The sequence below is a fragment of the Varanus komodoensis genome, unplaced genomic scaffold (genome assembly GCF_004798865.1).
Source record: "Varanus komodoensis strain SLA01 unplaced genomic scaffold, ASM479886v1 scaffold5, whole genome shotgun sequence".
NCBI classification, from domain to species: Eukaryota; Metazoa; Chordata; class Lepidosauria; order Squamata; family Varanidae; genus Varanus; species Varanus komodoensis.
Window position 1 is genome coordinate 47,539,377 of NW_025336087.1, and position 25,571 is coordinate 47,564,947.

At 39.3% G+C, this 25,571-nt stretch overlaps 2 protein-coding genes across 15 annotated transcripts in view; both read left to right on the plus strand.

Annotated features, from left to right (window-relative positions):
* The first annotated feature begins 58 nt into the window (after positions 1-58).
* Positions 59-13,272, plus strand: NMRK1 (nicotinamide riboside kinase 1). Of its 11 annotated transcripts, XM_044445901.1 has the most exons (10): positions 59-218; positions 367-440; positions 2,603-2,646; positions 3,731-3,797; positions 4,207-4,297; positions 5,606-5,654; positions 6,952-7,120; positions 7,197-7,268; positions 10,240-10,346; positions 11,394-13,272. In XM_044445901.1, the coding sequence occupies exons 4-10, from the start codon at positions 3,748-3,750 to the stop codon at positions 11,462-11,464; spliced, it is 609 nt and encodes a 202-aa protein (XP_044301836.1). In that variant the 5' UTR covers positions 59-218; positions 367-440; positions 2,603-2,646; positions 3,731-3,747; the 3' UTR covers positions 11,465-13,272. The 11 variants fall into 11 exon arrangements, with proteins under 11 accessions (XP_044301836.1, XP_044301843.1, XP_044301840.1 ...); XM_044445908.1 differs by lacking the exon at positions 3,731-3,797; XM_044445905.1 differs by lacking the exon at positions 367-440.
* CARNMT1 (carnosine N-methyltransferase 1) overlaps positions 12,556-25,571 on the plus strand; it is a 25,228-nt gene continuing 12,212 nt past the window's right edge. The window contains exons 1-4 of one of the 4 annotated variants that reach the window (XM_044445898.1): positions 12,556-12,642; positions 17,425-17,620; positions 19,759-19,922; positions 24,920-25,060. In XM_044445898.1, the coding sequence (XP_044301833.1) occupies positions 17,432-17,620; positions 19,759-19,922; positions 24,920-25,060 (494 nt within the window). In that variant the 5' untranslated portion in view covers positions 12,556-12,642; positions 17,425-17,431. Of the gene's footprint in view, positions 12,643-14,917; positions 15,249-15,327; positions 15,402-17,040; positions 17,053-17,424; positions 17,621-19,758; positions 19,923-24,919; positions 25,061-25,571 lie in introns of those variants that run through there. The other 3 variants (XM_044445895.1, XM_044445897.1, XM_044445899.1) reach the window with 3 other exon arrangements.

Consider the following 25,571-nt stretch of genomic DNA (forward strand, 5'->3'; position numbering starts at 1 on the left):
TCTGGACCAATCGGGGCGCAGTAATGAGATCACTTCGGCCGTCGTATTTGCATAAAGCCCCGTCCCCTTGCGGGTGCTTCTTCACCCCCTTCCTAAGGAGGGCGGGGCTTAACGGCCTTTTAAGCAGCACTTGCGGGGCAATGGCAAGCTGGTCGCGAGCGTTCCGCTCTCCGGTCGCACTTGGTTGTCTGTACGCGCGCCTTGCGTAGAAGAGGAAGGTAGGTGGGGCGCCGAGGATTTCGTTGTCGGATTCTTGCATCAGAGTGTCCGATGTTGCTGCTTTGCAGGAAGTGGGACGAGGGCACTTTTATATACATTCGGGCGAGGTAGTGACAGTGCTGCCTTTTTGTGTCGCGCGTGATTTAGGTTCAGCACACCAGACAAAAAGTGCACGAGAAAACCGTTCAGCCCTGTGAATTCGGAAGGTTCTTAAGCAGTCTGTATGTATGCAACCTTATAATATGTACATTAGAATAATCCCTGACTCTAACATTTTCTTTCGTCTTCTTTAAAGTACGGATTTGAATTATGCAAAACTTGCTTCATAAACCAAAGAAACTGGAACGCTAGATGGAAGAAACGAGCAGCTCGCTCCTATACATGTTTAGTTCGGATTAAAGTTGTAACACTTTATAGTTACGTGGAAACAAACCCTCTTGAACACATGAGAAATCTGTGTAAACATGCATACGATTGTGCAATCCTATGCATGTTTACTCAGAAGTAAGTCCTGTATTCAATATTCCTCTATCAGCATAACTTCGTTTCATAAAGGGCTCCTATGCCTCAAAACTTGAAATCTTAACTTCTGCTCCTTCTCCCAAAAACAAGCAATTGGTGCTAGTTACAAAGAGAGGGTTAGTTTAATGTTTTAGAGGTTTGTATTCCCACAGGTTTTCTAAGGAAACTTATAGAAATAGTTTGAGGAGCCAGAATACCTGCAAAGAACTTCTTTTTCAAGTTTCTGAGTAACTTGCTTCTTTAAAGATAAAGTGATACTTAAAGCCATTTTTACGTGTTATATAGTAGAAATTGGAAAACTCCATTCCCTGAATAATTTCCAGAGGGGTGGGGAATGCAGGAGGGAGGGGAAAAAAAGATCTATGTGGTACCCTGAAAACTTCACATATCTGATGAAGTGGGAGATAATTCACAAAATGCCATGACATGATACATGCCCCCTGCTGTATTCCCAAAATGGACATGATGGTTGATTTAAAACTGCTATTATGTAAGTTGGTTCAAGGTTAAAGTCCATTAAACTTGATGGGATTTCTCTGTTAGCATGCTTAGGTTTGGGCTCATTAAATGCCATAGTGTGGAATATACCCAAATATACCCATGGAAGCAGTAACAGCAATGGGATAGCTAACTAACAAAGCTTTTTCCCTCTAATCAATATTTTGGTCATGAACTACTGGAAACCATCAACTACCACCTTTTTCTTGCAGAAATTGATGGTTATATTTTTAAAATTATTATTTGGATCAGAGCAAAATTAGACTATGTGCAATTGACAGTTATACAAATTATAACTCATGTTAGTCAGTCTCTCGCTTGCTTGCTCACCCCACGCTCCCTAGACACTGGTCCCTTTGATATTGTATTTATTTTGGCCCCATGCTCTGTTGATTTGAAATCCTGACTTGCCTCACTGTCTGCATGATAGAGTTCAGCACTCTTCAGCTCTCTGTGGTTAAGAGATTTGGCAGCAACTCTGTTCTAATGAGTGAGAGATCGACTACAAATAACCTTGCTGCATTTATGCTTGCTGGTGCTTGATGTCATGTCCTTAGTGTGCCTGGAACATTTCAAGAACTACGTGCACATGTGCCATAGGTATATAGAATATTTGCCTGAACGTGAGTTCGTTGGATTTACCATGATGCTTCCATTATGCTTCTACTTTTTCTCTTTTTTTTTTTTGGAGAGGGCTGTTTGTCATGACTTTTTATCACATCCCATCATGTCATATGATGTATTATGAATCTACCTTGACCTGATGAATAAACACTTCAGCTTGGCTTGTCATAACCATTTTGGGAATTGTGCACAGAGGGATTTATTCAGAAATTTAATTTGATTAGCAATAGAGTCATGATAGTGACACAGGTTGTCTTCTCTTGATATGCAAACTGTTTCACATTTTCAATGTTCTGTCTTTAATACAACTTTTATACAACTTTAATAATTAATGCTTTGGTGTATGGTGTTTGGGAGTGAATATGTCACATATCAGTGTGGTTTGAGGCCTATTTCCTTTCCATAAAATGTGTATTTCTAAATCCCTAGGTAAGCAGCATTAAACAATGGTTCTTGAGCTAATGGGCCATCACAGATTAATTGTTACGGATCCATGTTTCAAAATGCTCAGTGTTAGCTCAGACCTCTCTCACTTTCTCCCCAAATCTTAATGTACATCCACATTCAAAAGCAATGGATAATTGGAAACGATGTTTCAAACCCAAATCAGCTTTCAGTAATTCTTAAAAACGTGCTAGAGACATTTTATATCAAATAAGACTCCGTGAATCAAACAAGTAACTCATGGCCAGCATGTTCTTTGCTCTTGATGCAGTAACTTTCTCAATTTAATGTTTAGGTGCTTTAAAAAATCATGAAAAAACTGATCATTGGACTTGGAGGGTAAGTGAAAAAAATATTTTTAAAATCTGTTTTATTTTAGATCTAGAATGAGTAACTTTTGTGGGTTTTGAGGGCCATACTGTCCTTCTGGAATAGACTGGTGGATATGCCTCACCTTCGCTAAAATTGCAAAGAAATAATACTTTTTTTTTTTCAAAATCACTGTGTTTTTTGTTGTGGCAGATTTGCAGGGGCATGGAAGCTGCAAGAGTGTCCATGCTTATTAAACATCCAAATGTATCAGTAGCGGAATATGGAATATCGCTTAAAACCTTTTTCATCTCTGTTTTTTGCTGGGCTTCCTTAGCTTGTTGCTTGCCCCACATGAAAGTGTGGAAATGGCAGTTTATGTTTAGCATTATATTAGTGCTAGCCTTGGGGTGGAGCAGATAGTATCTGGCATATTCATCTTTGTCTCTTATATGGGGTAGCATTTCTGCTTCTCCATTTTTAATGGAAATGGTATTGTCTTGGGTGGTTAAGGATGAAGCTTTTATTTGGCAGTTGCGGATAGGCAACTGCCAAATATATTTGAATAGGAGGCCCAAATGACATGGCCTTCCGTTTGTAACCCTCATTCTTTGCAACAAAAAAATCTGTTAAGGAGGGAAAGTTGCAATAGCTGCACAACCCCTTTTAATTTTGCAGTGTTAGGAGCTCTTTGTTTGGAAGCAGGCAAGGGAGGGATCAGGAATCTTTGGCTCTTTAGAAGTTGTTCAGCTACAATTCCATCACCTTTGACCATTAGCTGTGCTGGCTGGGGTTGATGGGACCTGGAGTCCAATAACCTCTGGAAAGCCACAACTTCCCCACATCTGCTCTCAAGCTGTGCATGTGAAAAAGATGGAGTTGTTAGCTAGTGCAGTTGTAGCACTCATTGGCCCTGCACTTGGAATCACAGGTATTTTCTGGATCTTTTCTACATGAGGCTGTGAATTGCTATATCTGCTTTTGGTTTTGCAAAAGTATCAACACCCAAGCTTTGTGCAAAGAGATTTTTTCCCCCCTGCTTTTACACAGCATAACTTCTAGGAAAAACAGACATTCTCCTCATTCTAAAATATCTCATTTTCCCCATTCTCAGAAAAACAGGGAAGTGCTATGAAAACAGAAGCAAAACTGGAGAATCACACACACCACCTAAAGAACCAGTAAACAACAATGAGTTGTTTCCATTATGAGAATACAATAATGTTTTGAGTGGTAAAGCTCTAAGATCTATCAGCTGGGGGTTGGGATGGAGAGTGCTTTTTTCCTAGTGACCCAAGAAAAAGATGTGACTCCCTGCAGGGGGAGCTATGGATTCCCTGCAACAACCAAGTAGCCCCTGTGCACACCAAGTGAAGGATAACAAAAGGTGTTTGAAATATAGCCTTGCAGTAAATAAACCCTTGGTCCTAATAGCGTGTGCTGCCTGAAAGAATTACAAAATACCTTGGCAAACTGTATCTGCTTGGGTACATTCCACTCATATAACACTGATTGTCAGAATGGTGTGGTTGCTCGTGTGCCTTGTCTAACCTGCTATTCTAACGTTATCTCTTCAACTCTCCAATTCAGTGTAACAAATGGAGGGAAAAGCACTCTGGCAAGAAAGCTTAAGAAACTGCTTCCAAACTGTACTATAATTTCTCAAGATGACTTTTTTAAGGTAATACATTCAAGAGACTTTAACAAATGCTATGGAATACTTAGTTTTGTTCTGAAAATTAATCCAGTTTAGCCCTATCTGAGTGCTGGGCCCATTATGCAGTTAGATTCATATGTGAGGGAGAGCAGGGTCATGCTTTGAGCTCCCACCTCCTTTGCAGTCCCATTTCCTGGCCTGACCTCTGTGCACACCCTGGAACAGAATGCATGCATGGTGACATTATCATCCTACTCCCTGCTGTCTTCTGGTGAATTTAGTAAGTATCAGCTTTTACTAACAAGCATGTGATCTGTTTTGCATGTTTTTCTTTTTGCAAATTTAAGCATTGATATGCACGTTCATAGGGTGCAGGATGTAGAATAACTTGATAAAGCATTAGTGCTGTGTTGACTGCTAGCACTATCGACTTCTTGCTGGGTTAAGACTTAGGTCCCCTTAAAATGTGTGACCTTTCTGGATACTGCCTGTCCCATTATTTGCTTTGCTACCCTACGTCCCATTTTCAGTGGCCACATTGTCTTACTTTCCCGCGCTTGCCACTGTTTACCTCTCAAATTTCTGCCCAGTATCCAGTATTGCCACAGCCCCTCTGCCATTCTGTTGTCAGCCCACGAGACAGATGCTGGCACAAAAAGAAACCTGTGCTTCCTAAATTAACTTGCTGAAATGCTTGTTTCTGAAACAGGACAGATCAGTGGAGCTCCTTTTTACAAGATCAGCTTGCTGTCTTTGTGTCAGAAGCAACCACAAATACAACTAATAAAAATGTTAAGAGCAGTGGCCTTTATATAAAATACGTATGTGTAAACATCAATAGGCAAGAATAAGGTTGTAGAAGCTAAATAAACATATCAGGTAGTTTTTCACCCAGTACTGGGTAACATCAAGGGCATTTGAAACAGTTCCTCCATTATGTATGTTGATGAGCAGAGGATGCACTGGTATAGACAGGAAGCTGCCTGGTTCACACACTTGCGGAGGACTGTGTCTCTGTGAAAGTACCATTTTCTTAGGTTTGGCTTGGATCTGCTTATACCAGGACTGAACCTATTCACTGACTTCTGGTAAACAGTTCTCTGTGCGGCCAAGACTAAGCATTCCTGGGCTTCCATCTACTTTGGGAGATGGATAGCTCTTTCTCTCCATATTCTGGTCCAGACATTCTTTGCTGTTGTTGGGTTTTGCTGGCACATGGGTGGCATTGGATACCACACACTGACTTTAGTAAATTTACCATTTGAAGAAGTATGTGTTTCTTCTTCATCCTGCAAGTTCCTTCCACAACACTGATGAGTTTTTTCTTTCCAGACAGAATCTGAAGTGCTTGTAGATGACCGTGGATTCCTGCAGTATGATGGTTAGTAGATCAAATACTTAAAATAATTCAGATGATATGAAAAACATCAAGAATTGTGATTTAAGGTGCTTCCAGGAAGAAGGCTCCTCAGGCTACCAATTGAAAATGTGCAGCTATTCCATCTTTTTCTCTCTGTGGCTTTTATGGTAAGACATAATATGGAAGAGATGGTGGGAAAATACCAGATGGTTATGAGTGGAAGATGTACACAGGAAATACTGGGATTGGGGCAGGACAATGGCATGATAATAGCCTGCACTGGAAGCATCTGTGGATATTTGTTCAATGCTTCCTGTTTCCAGGATGAAGATGGGATTGTCAAGCAAGATTCTAAGCTCCAGTTGTATTTTAAGAACCTAAAGAGAGCACTTCCTCTTTCATTGAGTAATGATACCAGGAAATTGCCATTTTAGGCATCTATAGGTACATAATCCTGTACAAGTTTAGACAGGGAAAAAAAGCCTAGAACTCCCAGGATGTAAACATTTTTGCTGTCTAAATTTGCATGGAATTGCACTTTAAAAAGCCAATAACACAGTGCAGGTAAAACAAAGCAGACAGATAGTTGCTATTTAAATGTCATAACTGATTACTTCCAAATTTGATAACTTACACTGATCAATTTTGATTGTATTCCTTGACAAAGTATTGATTTGGACTAGAATAAACATGATGGTCATAATACATTTTTCTTGTCCAGACTTTCCAATAGAACAAATTTTCCTCCAATTTCAAGTTAGGGTTAAACTGAATGGTAACTTCTGGTACATAAAAATATCGAACTGAAATGTGTGGGCTGCTTTTTCCACACAGCTCTTGCACAATTATTACAAGCAAGAATCCTGTGTGTAAATATTGTTTGCAGTACTGTAATGCCATGAAATGGCTATATTCTCCATGCCTATCTAGCTTTAAAGAAGTGTTGAGATATTCCACTTCAAATCCTTACGATTCAGTTTACAAACTTTAATGCAGTTCAACCACCTGTGACAAGTGAAAAGCATCACTTCTTTCCTGCTGTTGCATGGAAGTTACCAATCTGATCTATCTTCTTGATGTCCTTTATTTGGAGAGAATCTTACAGATTTTGGCACTGTAAAAGATGAACTGCTGTTCTGTGGTCCTATCATTTCTCTGTTACACAGTGTGGCTCTTCCTCTCTGATTGTTTGCTGCCTTGATGAATAACAGCAGAATTCTCTAACTTTATTTCTTACGTCTGCTGGTTTCTTTGCTAGTATTGAATACTAGAGATGGTGAAACTGACTACTTTTAAGAGATTAAAGTGTTTCTTCTAGTACTGGATGCCCTGCATATGGACAAAATGGTGGCACGCATACATTCTTGGATGGCCAACCCAGAAGACCCTGCATTGACAAAACCACCAAGTGGTACAGATGATGATCAAAAAGGAGCAGAAGACACTTTTGTCTTAATTGTTGAAGGCTTCCTCCTGTATAACTACAAGTAAGCATGTTTGGCATTGTGTGGTACACAGTAACTAGCAAACAACTCTGCCTTATTTGTTTGTTTATTCTTGCAGGCCTCTCAGCAATGTATGGGATAGAAAGTACTTCTTAACTATTCCTTATGAAGAATGCAAGAGGAGAAGAAGGTACTGTATTCTGACAGTCAACACCTTATACAATGTATTACTGTTTGGCCATTGGGACAACCTCCCCGCCCCCCCCCCCCCCCCGCACACACACACTGCAGCATAATAAGCAGTTTCTCTATTTATTGGAAATGATGTTAGCCCACTCACTCTGCAGCTAATAAAGGGTTCCAGAATGGCTTCCAAGAATCAAACTGGTTCTATCCTCAGAACTAGTTTACTAGACAATACACAAAAGGAAAAGGGATTGGAAAGAGCAGCCAAAAAGTAGATGTGAGCACTACTCTTTGAAGCTCTTGTCATGACCAGCTGGAATGGAAGCCATTTGGAGAAGAGTAAAAAAGGTCTGGTCTTTCAGGAAGAGTTCACAGGGAATCTGTTTCTGCCTCTGCTGCAACCTGATGAAATGATAGTTGTGTTGCTGCGTATCATGGTTAATTTAGACACATGCCATTTATGCATACTCACGTAACAACCCATGTGGTCTACTGGAGCCTTTAAGCCGAATTGTGCACACGGTGGGGTATTTGCATGATGCTGTTATTAAATGGAAAAAGCTAATCTAAATGGGGAAGGTGGCTCAAACATTTATGCAGTCAAGTCTAAAAGCATGGTCTTCATTTTTACATATTTGTATTCTCAAATGTGCATTTGTACATTCATCACAGGCGAGAACATTTGCTCGGTCAGTATGGGTGTGGGTGAAGAGTGCAATGAAAAAACTTCCCTGCTGCAGCAGTGGGAATAGGCCTATTCAGCAATAGGAATAACCATCTTGTTCTGCCCACGTCACTTCCCCAGAGATGGCTGCCTGAGTGGCAGAGGCTGGAGAGTGGGTGACAGTCGAGATGCAATGCCCATGCTTTCCTGTTCCAGTTCTGATTGCATTTCCTGGGGAATGGCTCTGCATCCCTTCAGTTCCATTCATACATTCTGGCAACAACTTGGTAAAGATGGAAAATTCACACCACATTCGTTACAATGGGAATTTTAAAAAACCCTGGGGGAATTAAAACACATTATTTTTCTGGTTTTTTTAAAAATAGAGAACACTTTTAAAATTGTGCAATTGCAGAATTACACAATTCATTTTTTAAAACCTTAGTATTGTACAAAATGCTGCAGGTTCTGATACTAAGTTTAGATTTAGTAAGGCCAAATCTCAAAATTTAGGGTAGAATCCAGCAGTGACAGATTCTGCGAATATACTGATTTCTGTAATCATTAGGCAGAAGTGTGAAGTCGGCAAAACAAACCTTGGGAAATTCTGAACATATTTAGAGAGGAAAAAGTCTTACAACTCCCACCATACTGTACCCCCCCACCATGCATTTTGTGTATAAGGAGACCATTGAATTGCTGATCTGCCAGAGGGGCCTTGCTTCCTTCCAGCAGGCACATTTGACACTTGAATGTATACAGTTACAATAACAACATTGTCACATTTTGTAGTGCTATGTAAAACCTTGTAATAAAACAGTATCTTTCTTCCTAGCCTAACAATTTGATAAACAAGGACATGTGAGGGTCTTTTTCATCTAACTATATTTTTATTGTGAAAATGCAAAAAGTTCTGATTCCCTAAGTTAAAAATTTGATAATTAATGGTCCAAACTTAGGATCTTCACTGAGACAGCTCAGTCCTGTATATGTTTGCCTTGCTGGGTTTCGCTTGAAGTAGGTCTGTGTAGGTCTGCAGCCTCAAGCTTGAACTCAAGACATGGATACTTCAAATGAAGCTCTGTTGGAACATATGGAACTAACACGAAGTAAGATGTTCTGGATCAGAGTCAATATAATAGTTGACCTCCATTTACAGATGTTACAAGCAGCATTCCAGCTGGCTGAGATGAAGTTGCAGAGAAGAAGCACCATTCTTCTTTTTCTGCTGAAAGAATTCCGGTTTCAGAATTCAAAGTCCCGACAGTCGAGGACTGAACATGGGTTGTAACTGAATAATGGGTGGTTGAAACATGGGTCACTGTGTTGTCTAAACCCAGCCAAGATAGCAAACCATGCTGAACAACCCAGTTAACAGCAATAATTGGGTTCTTTTCATGGATTATTTGTGATTAACCATCCATGATTCATTTGTGCATTCCCCATTCCTTGGGTCATGAACTTTAAGATAGCAAGTTTATGTGACAGGGAATGTCCTTTCTTCATTCTTAAGTGTAAATACCCCTTGCAGCCTTTGTAGCTGACGAGTGGCATAAAAATATGGCATAAAAATACTTCAAAGACACACATTATTTTACACAATATGCTTACCATATGTTTTGCTATTAGAACTAGTGGAGAATCCTTCACACCCTAACTGTCTCCCAATTTGACAAGCCATGACACAGTAGCAGGCAGTAACAGTAACAAGTCACATGGTGGAGTTTTGCTAAGCATTCTTGAAGGGGCACATCACAAATCTGAAACATGTATTAAGGAAGTAGGTGGGAGGAACCTGCCCTATGGGCTAGGTATTGATCATGTTGAAACATGCTACTTAAGTATATCTATAAACTGAAGCATAATATAGTATGAAGAAGTCCTTTGATGATTATCAGCAGACTTATTTTCTATAAGTACTAGATCAAGATCTATTTATTTATTTATTTATTTATTAAAACATTTTTATGCCGCCCCATTCGCCGAAGCCTCGGGGCGGCTCACATACTTCTGAGACAGATTTGCACTGAGATTTCTGACTTCATTGTTTAACAATAGCAACAACCAAAAATGTTCTTCCTTCCTAAGGTGGGTTACTGAAAAACACCCTTGTGGGGCCAGGGGGGTGTTCTGAGTGAAAGCCCATGTTCCAGTTCTCATTTCAAATAGTTGGGCTTAGCATGTGTTCAGAGGTATCATGTCCCTTGATTCTTAGTGTACAGTGCCCTGAAAAACAATTCTACTCCTTTGGACTTTTCCAGATTTTGTTGTGTTATAACTTGAAATGGAAATAATTTTTTTCTTAATGTAGCAATAGAATTTATAATCCACCAGACCCACCAGGGTACTTTGATGGACATGTGTGGCCCATGTATCTGAAACATAAGAAAGAGATGGAAGAAAATGAAACCGGCATTGGTAAGTGTCTTAATATACATGTAGCTTATTGAAGCATTGGGTGTTGGTGCAAGCTTGTGATATTTACATAGTTCACGGGAAGACTGAAAGTTGTCCATTGACCAGTCTAGTCCATCATTGTCATCACTGGCTGGCAGTGGCTTTCCAAGGATTTCAGGCAGGAGTTTAATCCAACCCTACCTGGATTCGCTTGCCAGGGTTTGAACCTGAGACTTTCTGCATGCAGAGGAGGTGCCCTGTATAGACCAGCCTTTCCATTACATATGATCATTTGTCTAAAAACAAAATGAGGACAGGAAGGAATAGGCAGAGCACCTGTAAGAAAAAAAAACTTTCAGCATTTTCCTAGTTAGAAACCTTGTACAATTGCATGGTTGGTATGCACTCAGGTTTGCAGCTTTTTTGCTTTTTAAGAAACTTTTTTACAGACAGACCTTGTTCACACATAGCACAAACCCATGCTGCCTCTGTAGTTTGGTTGAACAACTCATGGTTCTGAGCTGTTTTTAAAATCTCTGAGTTGACCAGTCATCTGCAAACCATGGGTTTTCCCCTGGTTGTTTCCTGTTAACAAACCATGGTTTGTTGGCATGGCTGGTTTCACCCATCACAGTCATCACACCATGGGTTAGCATACTGATGACATGTAAAACTAAATATTAGGAGAATTGTGAGCCATTGTGATGTAGAGGTAAGTGTGTTGGATTGCAACTTGGGGGATCCAGGTTGTATTCCCCTGCCCCCCCCCCATTTTTGCCCTGAAGTGCACTGGGTGACTTTTGATCAGTCACTGACTCTCAGCCTAAACAATACCACAAGTTGTTGTGAAAATAACATGGAGAGGAGGAAGAATCTCTAAACTGACTTGAATTCTTGCAAGAGGAAAAAAGACAAAATATAGACATTCTAATCAAATAAATAACAATTGTGAATAGCATTTAATGCTGAAATCACTTCAAGTTATATCCATTCAGTTAGGTCAACTTGTGTAGGTAAAGCAGTGAATCTTGACAATGTTTGCAATCTGATCTGCTGTTCCTCTTACAGTTTATTTGGATGGAACAAGATCACAAGAAGACCTCTGTTCAAGGATTTGTAACGATATACCTAAGAACTAGAAAAGGCAAGTAAGTAGCTTGCTGGGCCAAGAAAACATCAAGGTTCCTGTACACTGTTGCACTTCTGTGAAGTACTATATTAGTTTAGGCCAGTATATTTCAAATTGTGTACTGCAAGAGATAAATTGGCTAATGAAACCCCCTGCAAGTCAAAACCCTTTTTCTACAAGAAGAGGCTGCCTGCTGCATATGAAAATAACTTGCTGCACTGAAGCCTGGGGCCAACCCCTTAGCATCCTGCAGCAGCTGCCTAGGCCCGAAGACTGGTGGGGTTTCCAATGCTTGTAACTGCTCTAGACTCTTTCCCTTCACAGGGCCACCCACACCTGGGGTCAAGATGCTGTAGTGGCATCAGTAGATGGCACCAGATTTCTTACAGGAATTCCAAGGTGCTGCTACATAATTTCATTAGCTACTTCCAGCTGCCTGTCACAAGGGCATGAGACTAGGACTCAGATGTGGGTTCTAGTCCCCACTCAGCCGTGGAGTTCACTGGGTGACTTTGGACGAGTCACAGACTCTTTGGCCCAGTCCACCTCAGAAGGTGGTTGTTCTGAGGATAAAACTGAGAGGAGGAGAACTGTGTAAGATGCCTTGAGTCCCTTAAAAGGAAAAAAGTGGGATATAAATACAATAAATTAACCTATCAGAGGTGGCCCTATTATATTTGTGTGGATGCTGATATCAGAAGAGTTTTACCACATAATAGGTAGAGAATCTCTCAAACTTGGAGCAAGTCTCAATAACTCAGTCCCCTCCTAGCAAAGGAAACTTTGAGGAACTTTGTAAACTAGTTCTTCATTATAGAAACATTGGTCTAGCTCAAGGTGTGCATTTAGCATAACTAAACTTACAAAATTTTATTGGCATATATTTGACATGAAAATAAAGCAAAATTGCATTTTTAGCATACCTGCTCTGATGTAAATCCCATTAAATTAAACTGGATTTACTTCAGGGAAGTGTGAAAGTTTTCAAAAAGTGTTGGAAGCCCAGTCTGTTGAGGATACTAGTTACTGGTGGATTAGTAGTTTGTCAGAGAATTCAATTAATCTGACTGTAACATTTTGAATTGATCAGACTGGAGAATGCAGGAATAAGATTGGAAACAGATGGATGGCTATAAAGAACCTGCAACAGTGCCCTTGAACTAACAAGTGTGGTTCTTTCTTCTCCAGGTGAGCAAGCCACTATTAAGACACTATTATGAATATGAATCCATATTACTCAGTGACACAATAATAGCTTCATTAAAATACTGATGTATATATTATGCCTAAAAGCAAGTTCTTCTAAAGCGGCACCCACCAGAGACAGTGCCATGGCATTCCTATGGATGCATTTCCCACTTGGAGTTGCAAACTATTTGTAATTGTTGCCAGAAGATCAATTTGGGCATATTTATCCCAGTGCCTGGAAGCTCTCAGGCTGTGGACAAAAGGGAGCACTTACATGGCTGCTGAACTTCTCAACTGTTCTTTCTCAATTTATCCCACACTACACCCAGGCATATTCGCTGTCCTTTTACCTTGGCATATTAAAAAGGGATGCAAGCTTCCTCCAGCGGGGGCGGGGGAACCTTCTGCACTTTTCATTCAACTTCCCTAAAAACACTACCGGAAGGATGCATCCTGCAATACATCTGTTAGTGGTGAAAGGCATAGTGAAGTTGGCCGTCCACATGGGTCATTATGGTACTCTTGCAAAAGGTTGGAAATCTAAAAAATCTATTTGCTGTATGCAAACTGTCAACAAAGAGAAACATGTATTTTTAAAATATTGCTTAATAAAAATAATTTTGTTTTGAATTCATGTCGAGTCCCTTCCTATAAACCTCTTCATTTTATTAAATAAAGGAAATGATTACCGTGGAATGTTGGCAGCCATTTGTTCCACCATCAGCAGGGTTAACCAGATGACTAAATACTTTTCTGCCTACTGAAAATATTACTATACTAGTTTACACTGCACTGCACAGTAAATTATTACAGCAATATCTTCTCAGTGGGACAGTCAGTTTATCTGGGTTTGCTACCTGTTCTCATTCTGAACCTAGCAGAGTCTGGAGGTCTCTTGAATACAGTATACAAAGGAGGATATACATTTTGCTTTTATTGAGCCTCTTGGTATTTAGAATATGGCAAGATAAAGTACTGGTGTGCTGTACTTTCTCAGACATTTTTAGCAGCCATTTTGATGGCTTTATGAAATTCATATATTTTAAATAGTAAGGGTTTTTTTAGTTAGATGAGGACTTTATTTATTTAAGGTTTTTATATGCCATCCCAATTACTAAAAAAGTCTCTGGGCAGCTTACAGAGAGTGAACCAAAAAAAAAAAGAACCCAGAACATATTAAAATAAATAACCTGCTGTCTCATTTTGATGAGAAAAAACATTATATTAGAGAGTACTTGTGGTAATGTCCATCCATATTGTTGTGTTTTTATTCTTGCAAATGAGAGTAATTTGGTTTCTAGTTCATACAAGATTTAGAAATTGGCTAAGTGCAGAGGTGAAATTGAAATATACAAGTGAAATATTCATTTGTTCAATAATAAAGGCCCTGGTGCTTATATTCTTTATGAGTAAGAGCTGTTGTAGACCTTTGTGTGCTACAGGCACATCACAGTGCAGAAGTTAAAAGTTATAAAGGACCCAGCCACAGTGCTTCCATTTTCTGTGTACTAACAGTATAAGCTCAGGTGTCCTAGGAGTGCTGCTGAAGGATGGGCCGTCAAATTATGTTTAGCCCATTCCCCCTTGTTTATGTCTGGTGTGCCTCCGGGTCCTTAAACAATGAGAGAAAACATGCAAGATCGTTATTGCGATTGCTTGTGCTTAGGATAAACCTTATCCTCCAGATGCTGGCACTCCTTCAGTTAGAAGCCAGAACCGAGTATTTCGGAGCATCCTCTACCTTTTTTACCTTTCTTCGACCGATCTATCCAGTCCTGTCTGCCTTTGCAGGCCTTGTGCCAGGTGGCTCAGCACGGCCCCGTATTCTTTATTTATCCTTTGACAAGAAAAGGCAGACCGCAAAGGAAAAGTGGCCTTTTCCATGCACGGATGCATGGTTGTTAACGCCTCTTTATTCAATGGGTCTGCAACTGATGCAGTAATTGTGCTGTATTCCCATCGAATCAGAAGAATAAACAATACAACCATGATGGGCCCAAGGCTGGCAGACTCTACGCCCCCTACTTCTGGCACAGAACCCGGGACTCCCACGTGTGCGCAAGTCTATTATATGCAGCTCCCAAGGCTGTGGTCGCCACTGCCGCCGCCGCGCGACACAAGACAAGACCAGATTGCACTGCGCTTGCGCAACTCGCGCCTTTCCCTTTTTTCAGCCCGTAGCGGGCGCTTGCAAACGTCACGTGCGCGCGCGCGCCTGTGACGGCATCAACGCGTTCCACGAGAGGTGGCTGGATGAGCTGTCGCTTCTCGATGAAGCCGGAAGCACGCCAGCGAGCCCGGAAGCGGGCGCGCGAAGAGGCAGCCGTTCGGCATTGGAGGCGGGGTGGCGGGATGTCGGTTGCAGCTGCGTGCGCGTTGCCGCCGGTGAAGGCCATGCGCCGAGGGAACCGGCAAAGCGTCGAAGGCAGGGACGACGAGCAGGAGCCGCTGTGGGATGGGGAAGTGACGCTGGACAGCCAGCGGTGCAGGCGGGAACCGCAGCCCGTGCAGCAGCTAGTTTCGATGGAGGATGGAAAGGAGCAGGAGGAGGAGAAGCTGGAACGGGAGCACTTCCGGAGAATTATCAACGCCTTTCGTTACTATGGGTAACTCACACCCCGCTCTCTAATTTCGTTGGTAGCCCTCAACCTCACCATTGCGAGGGGGTTGGGGAATTTCAGCTACGTTCCCGGTTCCCTCACTTTCAGTCCAGGATTACCAGGATTACCTCCACTGAGTTCAATGGGATTTACTCCCAAGTAAGCACGCATTGGTTTATAGCCTTAGAACGTATCTGCACCAAATGCTAAGGTTGCAGTCCTATGCATCCTTGGGTGTAATTCCCAAAGAATCCTGTGAAACTTACCTCTGACATGCATAGGATTGTGCTAGTAAATGCGCTTAATCAAAATTGTTCTTCTGAAAGAGTCCTGAGAAATATAGTTCAGGATTGAGGATCTGTTAATTGAATTTCCACCAGCTTCATCGAACGACCGTTTTCAGGATTCTTTGAGGCAAATCATGGAAGTTAAACAGGTTTAAAGTAGATACAAGTCTGTGGGGCAAGAAGTGCAATGGACGAGTAGAGGAGAGGTTGCAATCACTTTTGAGTTTAATGATTATTCAAGATGCAATTGGACAATCATTTATTTTGAGCCCTGCATTGAGCAGGGGGTTGAACCCTTATTTGCTGCTTTCAACTATACTATCCTGTGATTCCTTGAATGTATACAATGCGCCTTCTATCTTACATATTAAAAGATACATATAGCTATCTATTTAACAATACTATCAATACTTTAAGATAATAGCTTTGGCTTCTCTTTTTCTCGAAAATGAATGCAAACTTGAAGTTGGCACTTGCTTTAACTTTTGTGCCATGTGAACTGTTGTATAGTCTTGCTTATAAATTAGGTTCTGTTCACCCACATTTGCTCTGGCATTTGAGTTCAATATTGGATTCTGCATGTGTGTTTGTGTGTGTATAAAAAGTTCATGTATTTCCCTGAACCTTTGATACAGATATAGCTAGGATAGTATCCAACTGTTTGTCCAGCAGCAGAGTAGACATTGTACATGAAACCGATTCCCTTGTCCCATATCCACCTCTCAGATCTGATCTAGATAGCTGTGTGTGTGGAGGGGGTACTATTAAGAACATATTTGGGGCATGGAGAGAAAAGGAAGAAGACCCACTGTATGAACAGAAATTGCTCATAGAAGTTTGGATGTTTTCTATAATGAATAGAAAGGGCATTTTTTAAATCCTGCAATTTAAAAGCTAACACAAGCTAATAGTTATAAGAATGAATAAACAAAACTGTAGTGACCTGTGCTGCTGTTTCCAATGTGGCAGATGTAGACTAACTGTTGTATTTATTGCTTTGCTATACCACCCAATAGTTGAAGCTCCCTGAGTACAGTGGTACCTCGGCTCACAAATGTATCAGTTCACGACCGAATCGGGTTGTGAACAGAAATTTCAGGAAAAAATTTCCTCAGGTCGCGAACTACACATCAGGTGACGATTGTGATCGCATCTGTCTTCCCATGCCAACTTCCCTGTGATTTAAAAAAAAAAAGTTACAGAACGGATTAACCTTATTTACATTGAACCTTATGGGGAAATTTGACTTGGCTTACGACCAATATGGCTCATTACCAAAGTCGTGGAACTGATTAAGTTGGTGAGCCAAGGTACCACTGTAGATCTCAAAAGAAGGTAAAAACATGACCTTCATGAATATATAGGAAATACATAATGCAAAATCTAAAGCAAAACAGCAACAAAATAAAACTGATGGTGGGGGACAACAGCTGGTATCTAAAAACACTTTTCCTTCTCTATAAAGATTTCTGAAGATGTGCCAGTATGCTCTATGCAAAGTCCTTGAATATGTTTGATTACAGGTGAAATTTTAATTCTTTTTGCTTAAGCCTTTTTCCAAAATATGGTATGATCCCATCAAAATCAAGCACCTTCAGTTTGCAAGAGAAATAAGCATAGTGTTAAATCTCCCACTGTAATTCATGAAACTTAAACTGGCAAATTTTGGTTGGATTGTAACTGTATCTTTTCTTGTAGCCAAGCCCATGAATTGGCATTGGCTACATAGTGAGATACAGTGATGTATCTTCCGCTAATTGCTCTGTAAATGTATGATTCTGAAACTGGCTCAGTGTGGGAATCCTCAGTAGATACATAACAATTATAGCAAAGAACATCAGTTTTATGTTTATGTTAGTTTCTGATATTTCTGTTGCCTTTTTTTTCATTTCTAGAATCAATATGCATGAAAGAGTGAATCGTGCAGAAAGACAGTTCAGATCCCTTCCAGTCAGTCAACAGAAATTGCTTCCTCAATTCCTTCCTCATCTTGATAAGATTCGGAAATGCATTGATCATAATCAAGGAATCTTGCAGTCCATTGTGAATGACTGCACACACATGTTTGAAAATAAAGAATATGGTGATGATGTATGTTTATGCTGTATTTTGAGCTATTATGTATGTGCTCCTTCTGTGGTAAAATTTCCAGAAGTTCTGGAGGTGTGAGGGAATCCTTTTTTCCCCCAGAAAAGAAAGCTTGAGGGAAAAAAATTTTTTACTTGTGTTTTTGGAACTCTTTACAGATCTAAAGTCACTTTGTCACTCTAGGAAAATGAAATATGTTTAACTTGGTTTGCATGTAAGATTGGCATTACAATTAAATCATTTTAAAGTAACCTTAGTAATTTTAAAATTATTTGTCTAAAAAAGCATGCTTTTAAATTTAATCTACCGAGCATGTTCACCAAGTTATAAATAAGTCATTTTCAGAAGTTAGTTCCTGCCTGAGGATTTTTTTCAGGATAGAGTATAGGTAAATCTGGTCTAAAGGAAAAGCTACTGAGTGTTTCTTTAGGTGAGGAAACTCTCTAAGCTATTTGGAATAGTAACCAATGGCATTGTACATTGTCAGTTATGTATACATTCCAGCAGAACTCTCTGCTAGTGGAATGAGATGCTAGCTGATTTTGTGGCAAAAGACTTGTTTTTGGAGTGGGCAGGCCAGCAGAGCTTTCAGAAGGGAACTCTGCTTATCTCAGTTTCTGTTTGTTTCCAGGATGATTGTTGGAAGTGCCGGTTCCTGTTGTGCAAGTGGTAGATCACATGAGAGCAACAGAACCAGAGGGAACACAGCATTACTGGACATTGGCTACTTAATTAATTTTAAGCAATCTCAACCTGATCTTTAAAACAGGACATTTCATCCCCTTTTGTAAATAAGTCCCCTTAATAGATTTCTCAATTTCTGTTCATTTTGAAAGGCTGTATTCTAGTAGTGCAAGTCCAGTGCCTAAAATACAGGAGCTACTGAGTTTCTTGTAGGTGTATAGAAGATTAATGTTGGTGGCAGAGGTTATTTTTGTAGCTGAAGAAGCATCTCCTAACAGTGAGGACTAATTGAAAACTTATTAAAAGCCCTTATTGCACATTGAAAGTCCTAAAAAGTACATTTATTCACATGTTATAATTCAGTAGCTTTCACCATATATTGAGAAACTGAACATGACTTGAAACATTCTTGTATATTTATCAGTAAAGCATACTTTAGATCACTACTTTAATAAGGACTGGAAGAAATGACCATGCCAGGAATCTTTTAAAAAAGATTAACTCCCTGCCCCAGCTTCAAAATGTCCCCAGCATTCATGTTTCTAATCTAGAATGTTGATGTGGATGTTTTTCTGTTACATATTTCTTAGAAATTATTTTAATAAACAGTATTTTATGGTTGAACTAGCATATAATCTAGAGGGTTATATATCATGAAAGCTATGTCCTTTATAATAAAGTAAAAGAAATATGTTTGCCACCTTAAGTCTAAATTTTAAGATTTTTTTTCATTATGACATGACAGTGAAAACAACTTTGTCAGCATTAATGACAGACAGCTTTCACTGTGGGTTCGTATAGAAATGAAATACATAATAAAGCCCATCAGACTGGTTTTAGGGATTTATGTATTCATGAACACTTAGCTATTATAAGAACATTCTTTTTCAGCTCCCTTTTCTTTGATTTTACAACCCCAGGGCAAAGCTTCTTCAGTAGTGATTCCTTCTATCTTCTCAGTGTCATGGAGAAGCCTACTACGAAGAAAGAATATATAATAGCCATATTGATACAGTCTTCCACAAAAGTTATCTGCTGATAAAGTAGTTTTCACAAGCCAGCCTACCCATGCGTATTATCTGCTTAGCACATTGACGTTTTAAAGTAGATAAAATTAAATCTTGCCTTCTCTTTGCTCCTTATTCTTACTTGCTAGAAGTATCTAAGTAAGCTATTTACAGCCTTGAGTTTTTGTCAACATCTTTCCTGTTTTTTTTTGTTTTGTTTTTTTTAATGAACACCCTAAGTATAATAGAGAACGGTGCGTCAGAGGTTGATTTAGACTATCCAGCTTCATGTAGGACTGAATTATTGACCTTGAGCTCTTTTCTGAATACACTTGTTAACTAATCATTCACTGATATGGCACTTTATTACAAACAATAGATACTTGTGTGTTTTTTACCCAGTTCTTGCATTGATACTATGACTTACTTTCTTTTTTATACTTTTATCAGGGAAATAAAAAGATTACACCAGCTTCAACTTTTGACATGGATAAATTAAAATCCACTTTGAAACAATTTGTAAGAGATTGGAGTGAAACTGGGAAACCTGAGAGAGATTCCTGCTATCAGCCAATCATTAATGAAATTGTAAAGAACTTTCCAAAAGACAGATGGTAAGTAAACTTCTATTTGAAAAAAGGTATGCACAGTAATGCAAGCATTTTTAGACAGAAAAAGTTAAATACTGTTAGAATATCTGATAAGTCATGTATTAACTGCATAAAGAAAAATCGCACATTTGGTGTACCTTTTCAATTAAGGTTATTAATAGCTGTGAGGAAAGGTCTTCATTTATGGTCATGGATACAACAATCCATTTAGATTTGACAGGATAATGCCCTGGATTAATAATTATAATATTTATGTATGCAAATTATATTTAATCATGTTGAATGTGTTGAGGTTCAAAAATCTGATTAGATTATATTTTAGAGTTTTAATGGAACCAAAGTTGAAAGGGAATTAAAGGTTCTCTAGTCCAACCCTCTGTTGTGAAATAGGATAACCAAAGAGAAGCGAAGCTATTGGAAGATCTTTATAAAGACATTTTTCGAATGGATCATGCAGGAGATCAAACCACACATTGGAAGAGAGATGAAAATATATGCATAATGCAAAGTCAGAAAACAACGACGTTGTAATGTATATGGAGCATATTATTTTCTGCTCTCCATAAGCATCTCTGTGTGCCTCTTTTGATGTACCACTTGATCCTGTTGACAAATTTCCAGTTGTAACTATGGTTACAATCTGAAATAGTCTGAAATAACCAGTTTTCTTCAATCCCACATTTAGCTTAGCTGTAGTCAGAGCTAATGCATTACTTAGCCAACAGGGGAGTTTTAAAGAAGAAAAAGGCGCAACAGCTCATTCATTCACAATATAACATGAATACCCTTCCCTTGTTAGATTCAAGGCATTCAAGAATGTCTTCAATTATAGAAAAAACTACGGTAAGTTTTTATACATTTAAATAAAAAGGTTTGGTTGTTAAGAACATTCTCTGCCCTGCCCCCTAACTTAGGGAAAAAGGCAACATTTCCATGTATTTGGTAGTTTTCAATTGCATAAGAATGCTAATAGTTGAGGATTAGCACTGGAAGTTTTATTCCCCTATTTTTCTATTTTGTGTGTGTGTGTGTGCATGTGCAACTAGCTAAGTGCTCTGTATACACATATCTAGAAGCCTAGTTCCACTCTAATTATAGGTTTAGTGAAATTTTCCTTTCCTGGGATACACAATTGTCCTGGGACTATTTGTAGCCGAGAACATAATATTGTAGTGATAAATAAGCTGGATTCAAAGTGGAAATAACTTGGATGTTTTTCTTTAAAAAGCCTTACAGGACAGGTTAGATACAGTGATACAGGAGTTTTATAACACAATCCAGTGTATGTTTACTCAAAAGTAATTCACACTGTCTTCAGTGAGCCTTATTCTGTACTAAGTGTGTTTAGAATTGCAACCTTAAAACACGTTTTATATTCTGCTTCCAAGTAGAAATGTTCTGTTCATACTGACTAAAATTAAATAAACAAAGTAATTGTATCAGACATTTTTACAGATTGAAATTACTACAACTTTTTGAATGGCTGGAACATTCATAGCCATAAACCTTTTTCTTTCCATATTAAATTGGAAGCCATTTTTGCTTTTTTAAGAGAATAAATTGTAAACCGTAAACACTTTCTGAAAATGAAGAAATAATCAAGAACAGTATAGGAGATGATACAGAGGGCTGCAGTAGTTATCTAGGAATGGCAAAAATTGGATTATCTGCCATTCTGAGCGTAAGTTGTTTTCGCTAGTGTAAAGCCACCACCAGATATACATCATATATCATCATTCTAAAATATGTTTGCGTCTTAAAACATGTCACCAAGTTAAACAAGTGTATTCTGCTTTTTAAGAACAAACATTTACATTAAAATTATCTCCTTTATAATTTTGAAGCATGTTGCTGTCACAAAGGCAATTGGTTGAGAAATTCCTTAGTGGGGTGTGTTAACAAGTTCATTATTTGGAAAAAAATGTAGACTCTGAGCAAACCAACTTGTTTGATTTGTAAGAATCCTAAACAGTATTTTAGCTATATACACAAAAATGAAACAAGCTTCTCTAGCTTTGTAGATTTCATTGTTTGAATTGATACAACTTGCCACATTTTGTCTCATTGTGTGCAACTTTTGAAAAATAATAGCTTGGGATTAAACAAGACTATTACTCAACTAAAGGAAATTCAACATTACTATTCACATTTACACATTCCTGTGAGGTGTTGAAAAATATGCATGGCTTAAGTTTTAACACTTGATGCCTGAAAAAAATACACGTCAGAACTTCAGGTTTGCTTTGTAATATACCTGTGTCATTTAACCACAACAGATTTATGGAAATTAAAGGACCAGTCCTGTGGTTCCTGGGCGAGTGTCTCGGGGAGCATAGGATTGTTAGAAACATTCTTTTCAGTGTCAGAGGGAGCATTCCACCCTCTGAAAGGAGAGTTGGACATCAGACTCCACACACACCTTGCAGCTTTCACCTTAAGAATTGTACCAGATTCCCTTTGAGGTAGGAAAACAACCTCAGAGGAAGAGGAGTTGGGTGAAGGGAGGAGACCTGAGGGACCAGGATATGAGATCCTGAGCCTTCTCCAGTGTCCTTTCTTCCTCCTCCAAAGCCCATTTAGCAAAAATCTCCAAAGAGGGTCAGGCTTTTGAGGCTTCCAGGCAGAGAGGATTGTACCCTGCCAATGGCAATAATTGTTGCTAGTCACGAAGTCGTGTCCGACCTATCGTGACCCCATGTAAACATTCCTCCAGGTCTTCCTGTCCTCCACCATCCCCCGGAGTCCACCTAAGCTCACACCGACTGCTTCAGTGACACTCCATCGAGCCACCTCAGTCTCTGCCATCCCCTTAATTATATGCTAATCCAGTATTGGAGGCAGCATGTCACTCTGCCAGTAGCTGAGGATCATGAAGGCCTATTAGATCCTGTTGGGATGAGTTTCACACAGGCAGATGGTTAGCCACTACTGAATTACTGGCCCTTGGTCTCACCTAGCATATGCTTTAAGTGCTTAAGTTTAGTTTTGCCGAATTTCATTAATATTTTATTTCAGCATCCACTTCCCTTAGTCAGAGGACTCAGTGTGCTTAGATGTGTACTTAAAACTTGTACATGGGAGTGTGAAGAGTTGTATACACAGATTGATTCCTTCACCTAAGTACACGAAGCAGTTGTTCTGAATGGAAAAGATCCTCGTGTCTTGACACGTGTTCCAGAAACCTTAATACAGTGTAAAAATGAGCCAATCAAAAATTTCATTCAACCATTTCAGTGATACAAGTGCAATAAAGTTTAATGTTTTGGTGTATGCCCAAGAAGTTCTCCAGTATGTCAACTGTTTCCCATTTTGTTCTAGTCTAACAAGGATTTATATATTTTAATATAACTAGTAGCATCTGCCATTGGCAATTTGAGGCTTTTTATGACCTAAAATAAAGCTGCTGTATAAGACTTCCTCAGTTATTAGAACATACAGTTCCTATTTTTCCTGTTTAATGAACAAAGAGAACTGCATTACAAAGGAGTTCTCAGCTGACCATTTCAATCCTTGGAGTATAGTTAGTGAAAGTGGCAAGAAAGAAGCTCTCATACTGGAGCCTGTGATTGATTTAGAACAGGGGGACAGAATGCCCAGCACTGCCAGTTCAACCCAAACAATCTCTTGGGTGTTGCTGCAGGCTCAGATGGCATCAACGTGCATATTAGAGATAGTGGTGGTGTGGGGCAGCCTGAGTCGCCTTCATTGTTCTAGGAGGAGGTACGGCATGGAGAAATAAGGGGGTGGCATCAAAGAACAGCCCTAACTTGGAAAATGCCTCCAGTGAGCAGAACCAAATATTCCAGCTGCTTTCAGGGCTCTGAGATGCTGATAAACTAGTACTCCTTGCAGTGGACCAGCAGTGATCTTGTATCAACAGGACATGCAATTGAAAAAGGTTCTGCATTCATTCTTTGAGAATGACAATGGTGATAGTAATAAGACATCCCCATCCTTGCTTGTTTTACTCTAATTGTATATTAAATAAAATGGTGGCATAAGGTGAATGCAAAATGCAAGTAACAGAAGCAGAAGTAATGAGTTAGCTTTCAGTTGTCACAAATGGTAAATATTAAATTAAAATGGGTGTATGTAGAAGAGATGTTTGTGGTGAGCAGCATTGTGAGGTTTGTCTGAAGCAGTGTCTTAAGGCACACTCCAGTGTCTGAAAAATACACAAAGGCTGGCTAGAGAATTCTGGAATTTTTTTGTAGGACTTGTAGGACTTTTTTCTGTCTAAACCTACACAGGACTGTGCACTTAAAGTGTTGTGTCCACTTATTCAAGGAACTCTCTGCAGACTAATTAGCAATATAGCAGCATGTATATTTAATTGCAAGTAAGATCATTCTTGCTTCTACGTAACACCACACAGCATCACAGTGTAAGGTTCTAATCCTGTGCACTCTTACCTGGAAATAGGTTCTGCTGATAAAAGTGGGACTTAGGTTGTCTGTACACGTGCAAAGCATTATTTGTGCAAAGCCCTGGATGAAAGCCAAGAAGCTGTTCTTGATTTTATTTTTTTATTTCTTTTTAAGCCAGTGTTCTTTCGGAACTGCCTCCAGCAGTTCTGAGATTGTATAGGGGCCTTGTAAGAGTGAGCAAAATCAAACATGATAACCCTTCTATTAATATGTGTGGAGATTAAGAGCAAATGCTGCGCTATAGCAGATGCACAGACTGTAAGCCTGTCCAAAGGCTGGACTTCAACTCCTGCCAGCATCACCCAGCAAGCATTGGCTCATGATAATGGAGGAGGGGAGCTGCAGTCTAGCAACGTTTGGAAGAGCATTGCCCACCGCCCATCCCCATGTAGAGAATTGATAGAAACTTCATTGGATAGATCTATTTTTCAGAATACCTAGCAAACCATGTTTGAGAAAGAATACAAAGGATCAAGATAAATGGGACTGAACCTTTGTGATAAAATATTGGCTGTGTTTGTTCTATCAAATATACTTAATAAAGGGTTGACAATTATCTTTGTTGTATTTCAGGGATCTCTCCAAAGTTAATATCCTGGTACCTGGTGCTGGCCTAGGTAGATTGGCTTGGGAAATAGCTATGCTTGGTTATACTTGCCAAGGAAATGAATGGAGCCTCTTTATGTTGTTCTCTTCTAATTTTGTACTCAACAGGTACATGAAATTATTTTAGTTCTTGGTTTTCTTCCACGTTCTTCTAATTCTGTATTTGTATCTCTAGCCTGGTTGGTACTGATATTGTGGCTTATTGAAACAGTTTGAGTTGAATGGGGAAACTCTGTTTTTATTCTTTGCTTATTTAGCTGGATTGGATCCTAGCCAAATATACTGGTTATTGAGCAAGAATTAAGCTATAGAGTTCTAATTCAGTTGTAACAGAAAGTTGTTACAATGTCAACAAGCCATGTGGGGAAGCAGAAGGTGGGACAAGGAGAAAATGTGCAACTACATGGCTTATTGGGCCAAGAAACCATAGTTTATTAAAATGAGATCCTTATGTTTGAACTGGACTAATGTCTCTGCATGTGCGTGGATGTGTATATCTGTGCATGAATACTGGGGGGTGCCAAAAAAGTGTATACACATTTTAAGAGTTGTTGAATTGAATTACCGTAGCAATGTGTAGTATGACATTTGTTCAAAAGATGGCATTAATCAAATGAAT

Bases quoted from the DNA above. Each gene is read 5' to 3' on its own strand.
- NMRK1 (XM_044445901.1), top strand. From the start codon at position 3,748: ATGAAAACAGAAGCAAAACTGGAGAATCACACACACCACCTAAAGAAC. The intron at 3,798-4,206 runs GTAAACAACAAT...TCTCCAATTCAG, and splicing joins ACACACCACCTAAAGAACCA to TGTAACAAATGGAGGGAAAA. The intron at 7,121-7,196 runs GTAAGCATGTTT...TTATTCTTGCAG, and splicing joins TTCCTCCTGTATAACTACAA to GCCTCTCAGCAATGTATGGG.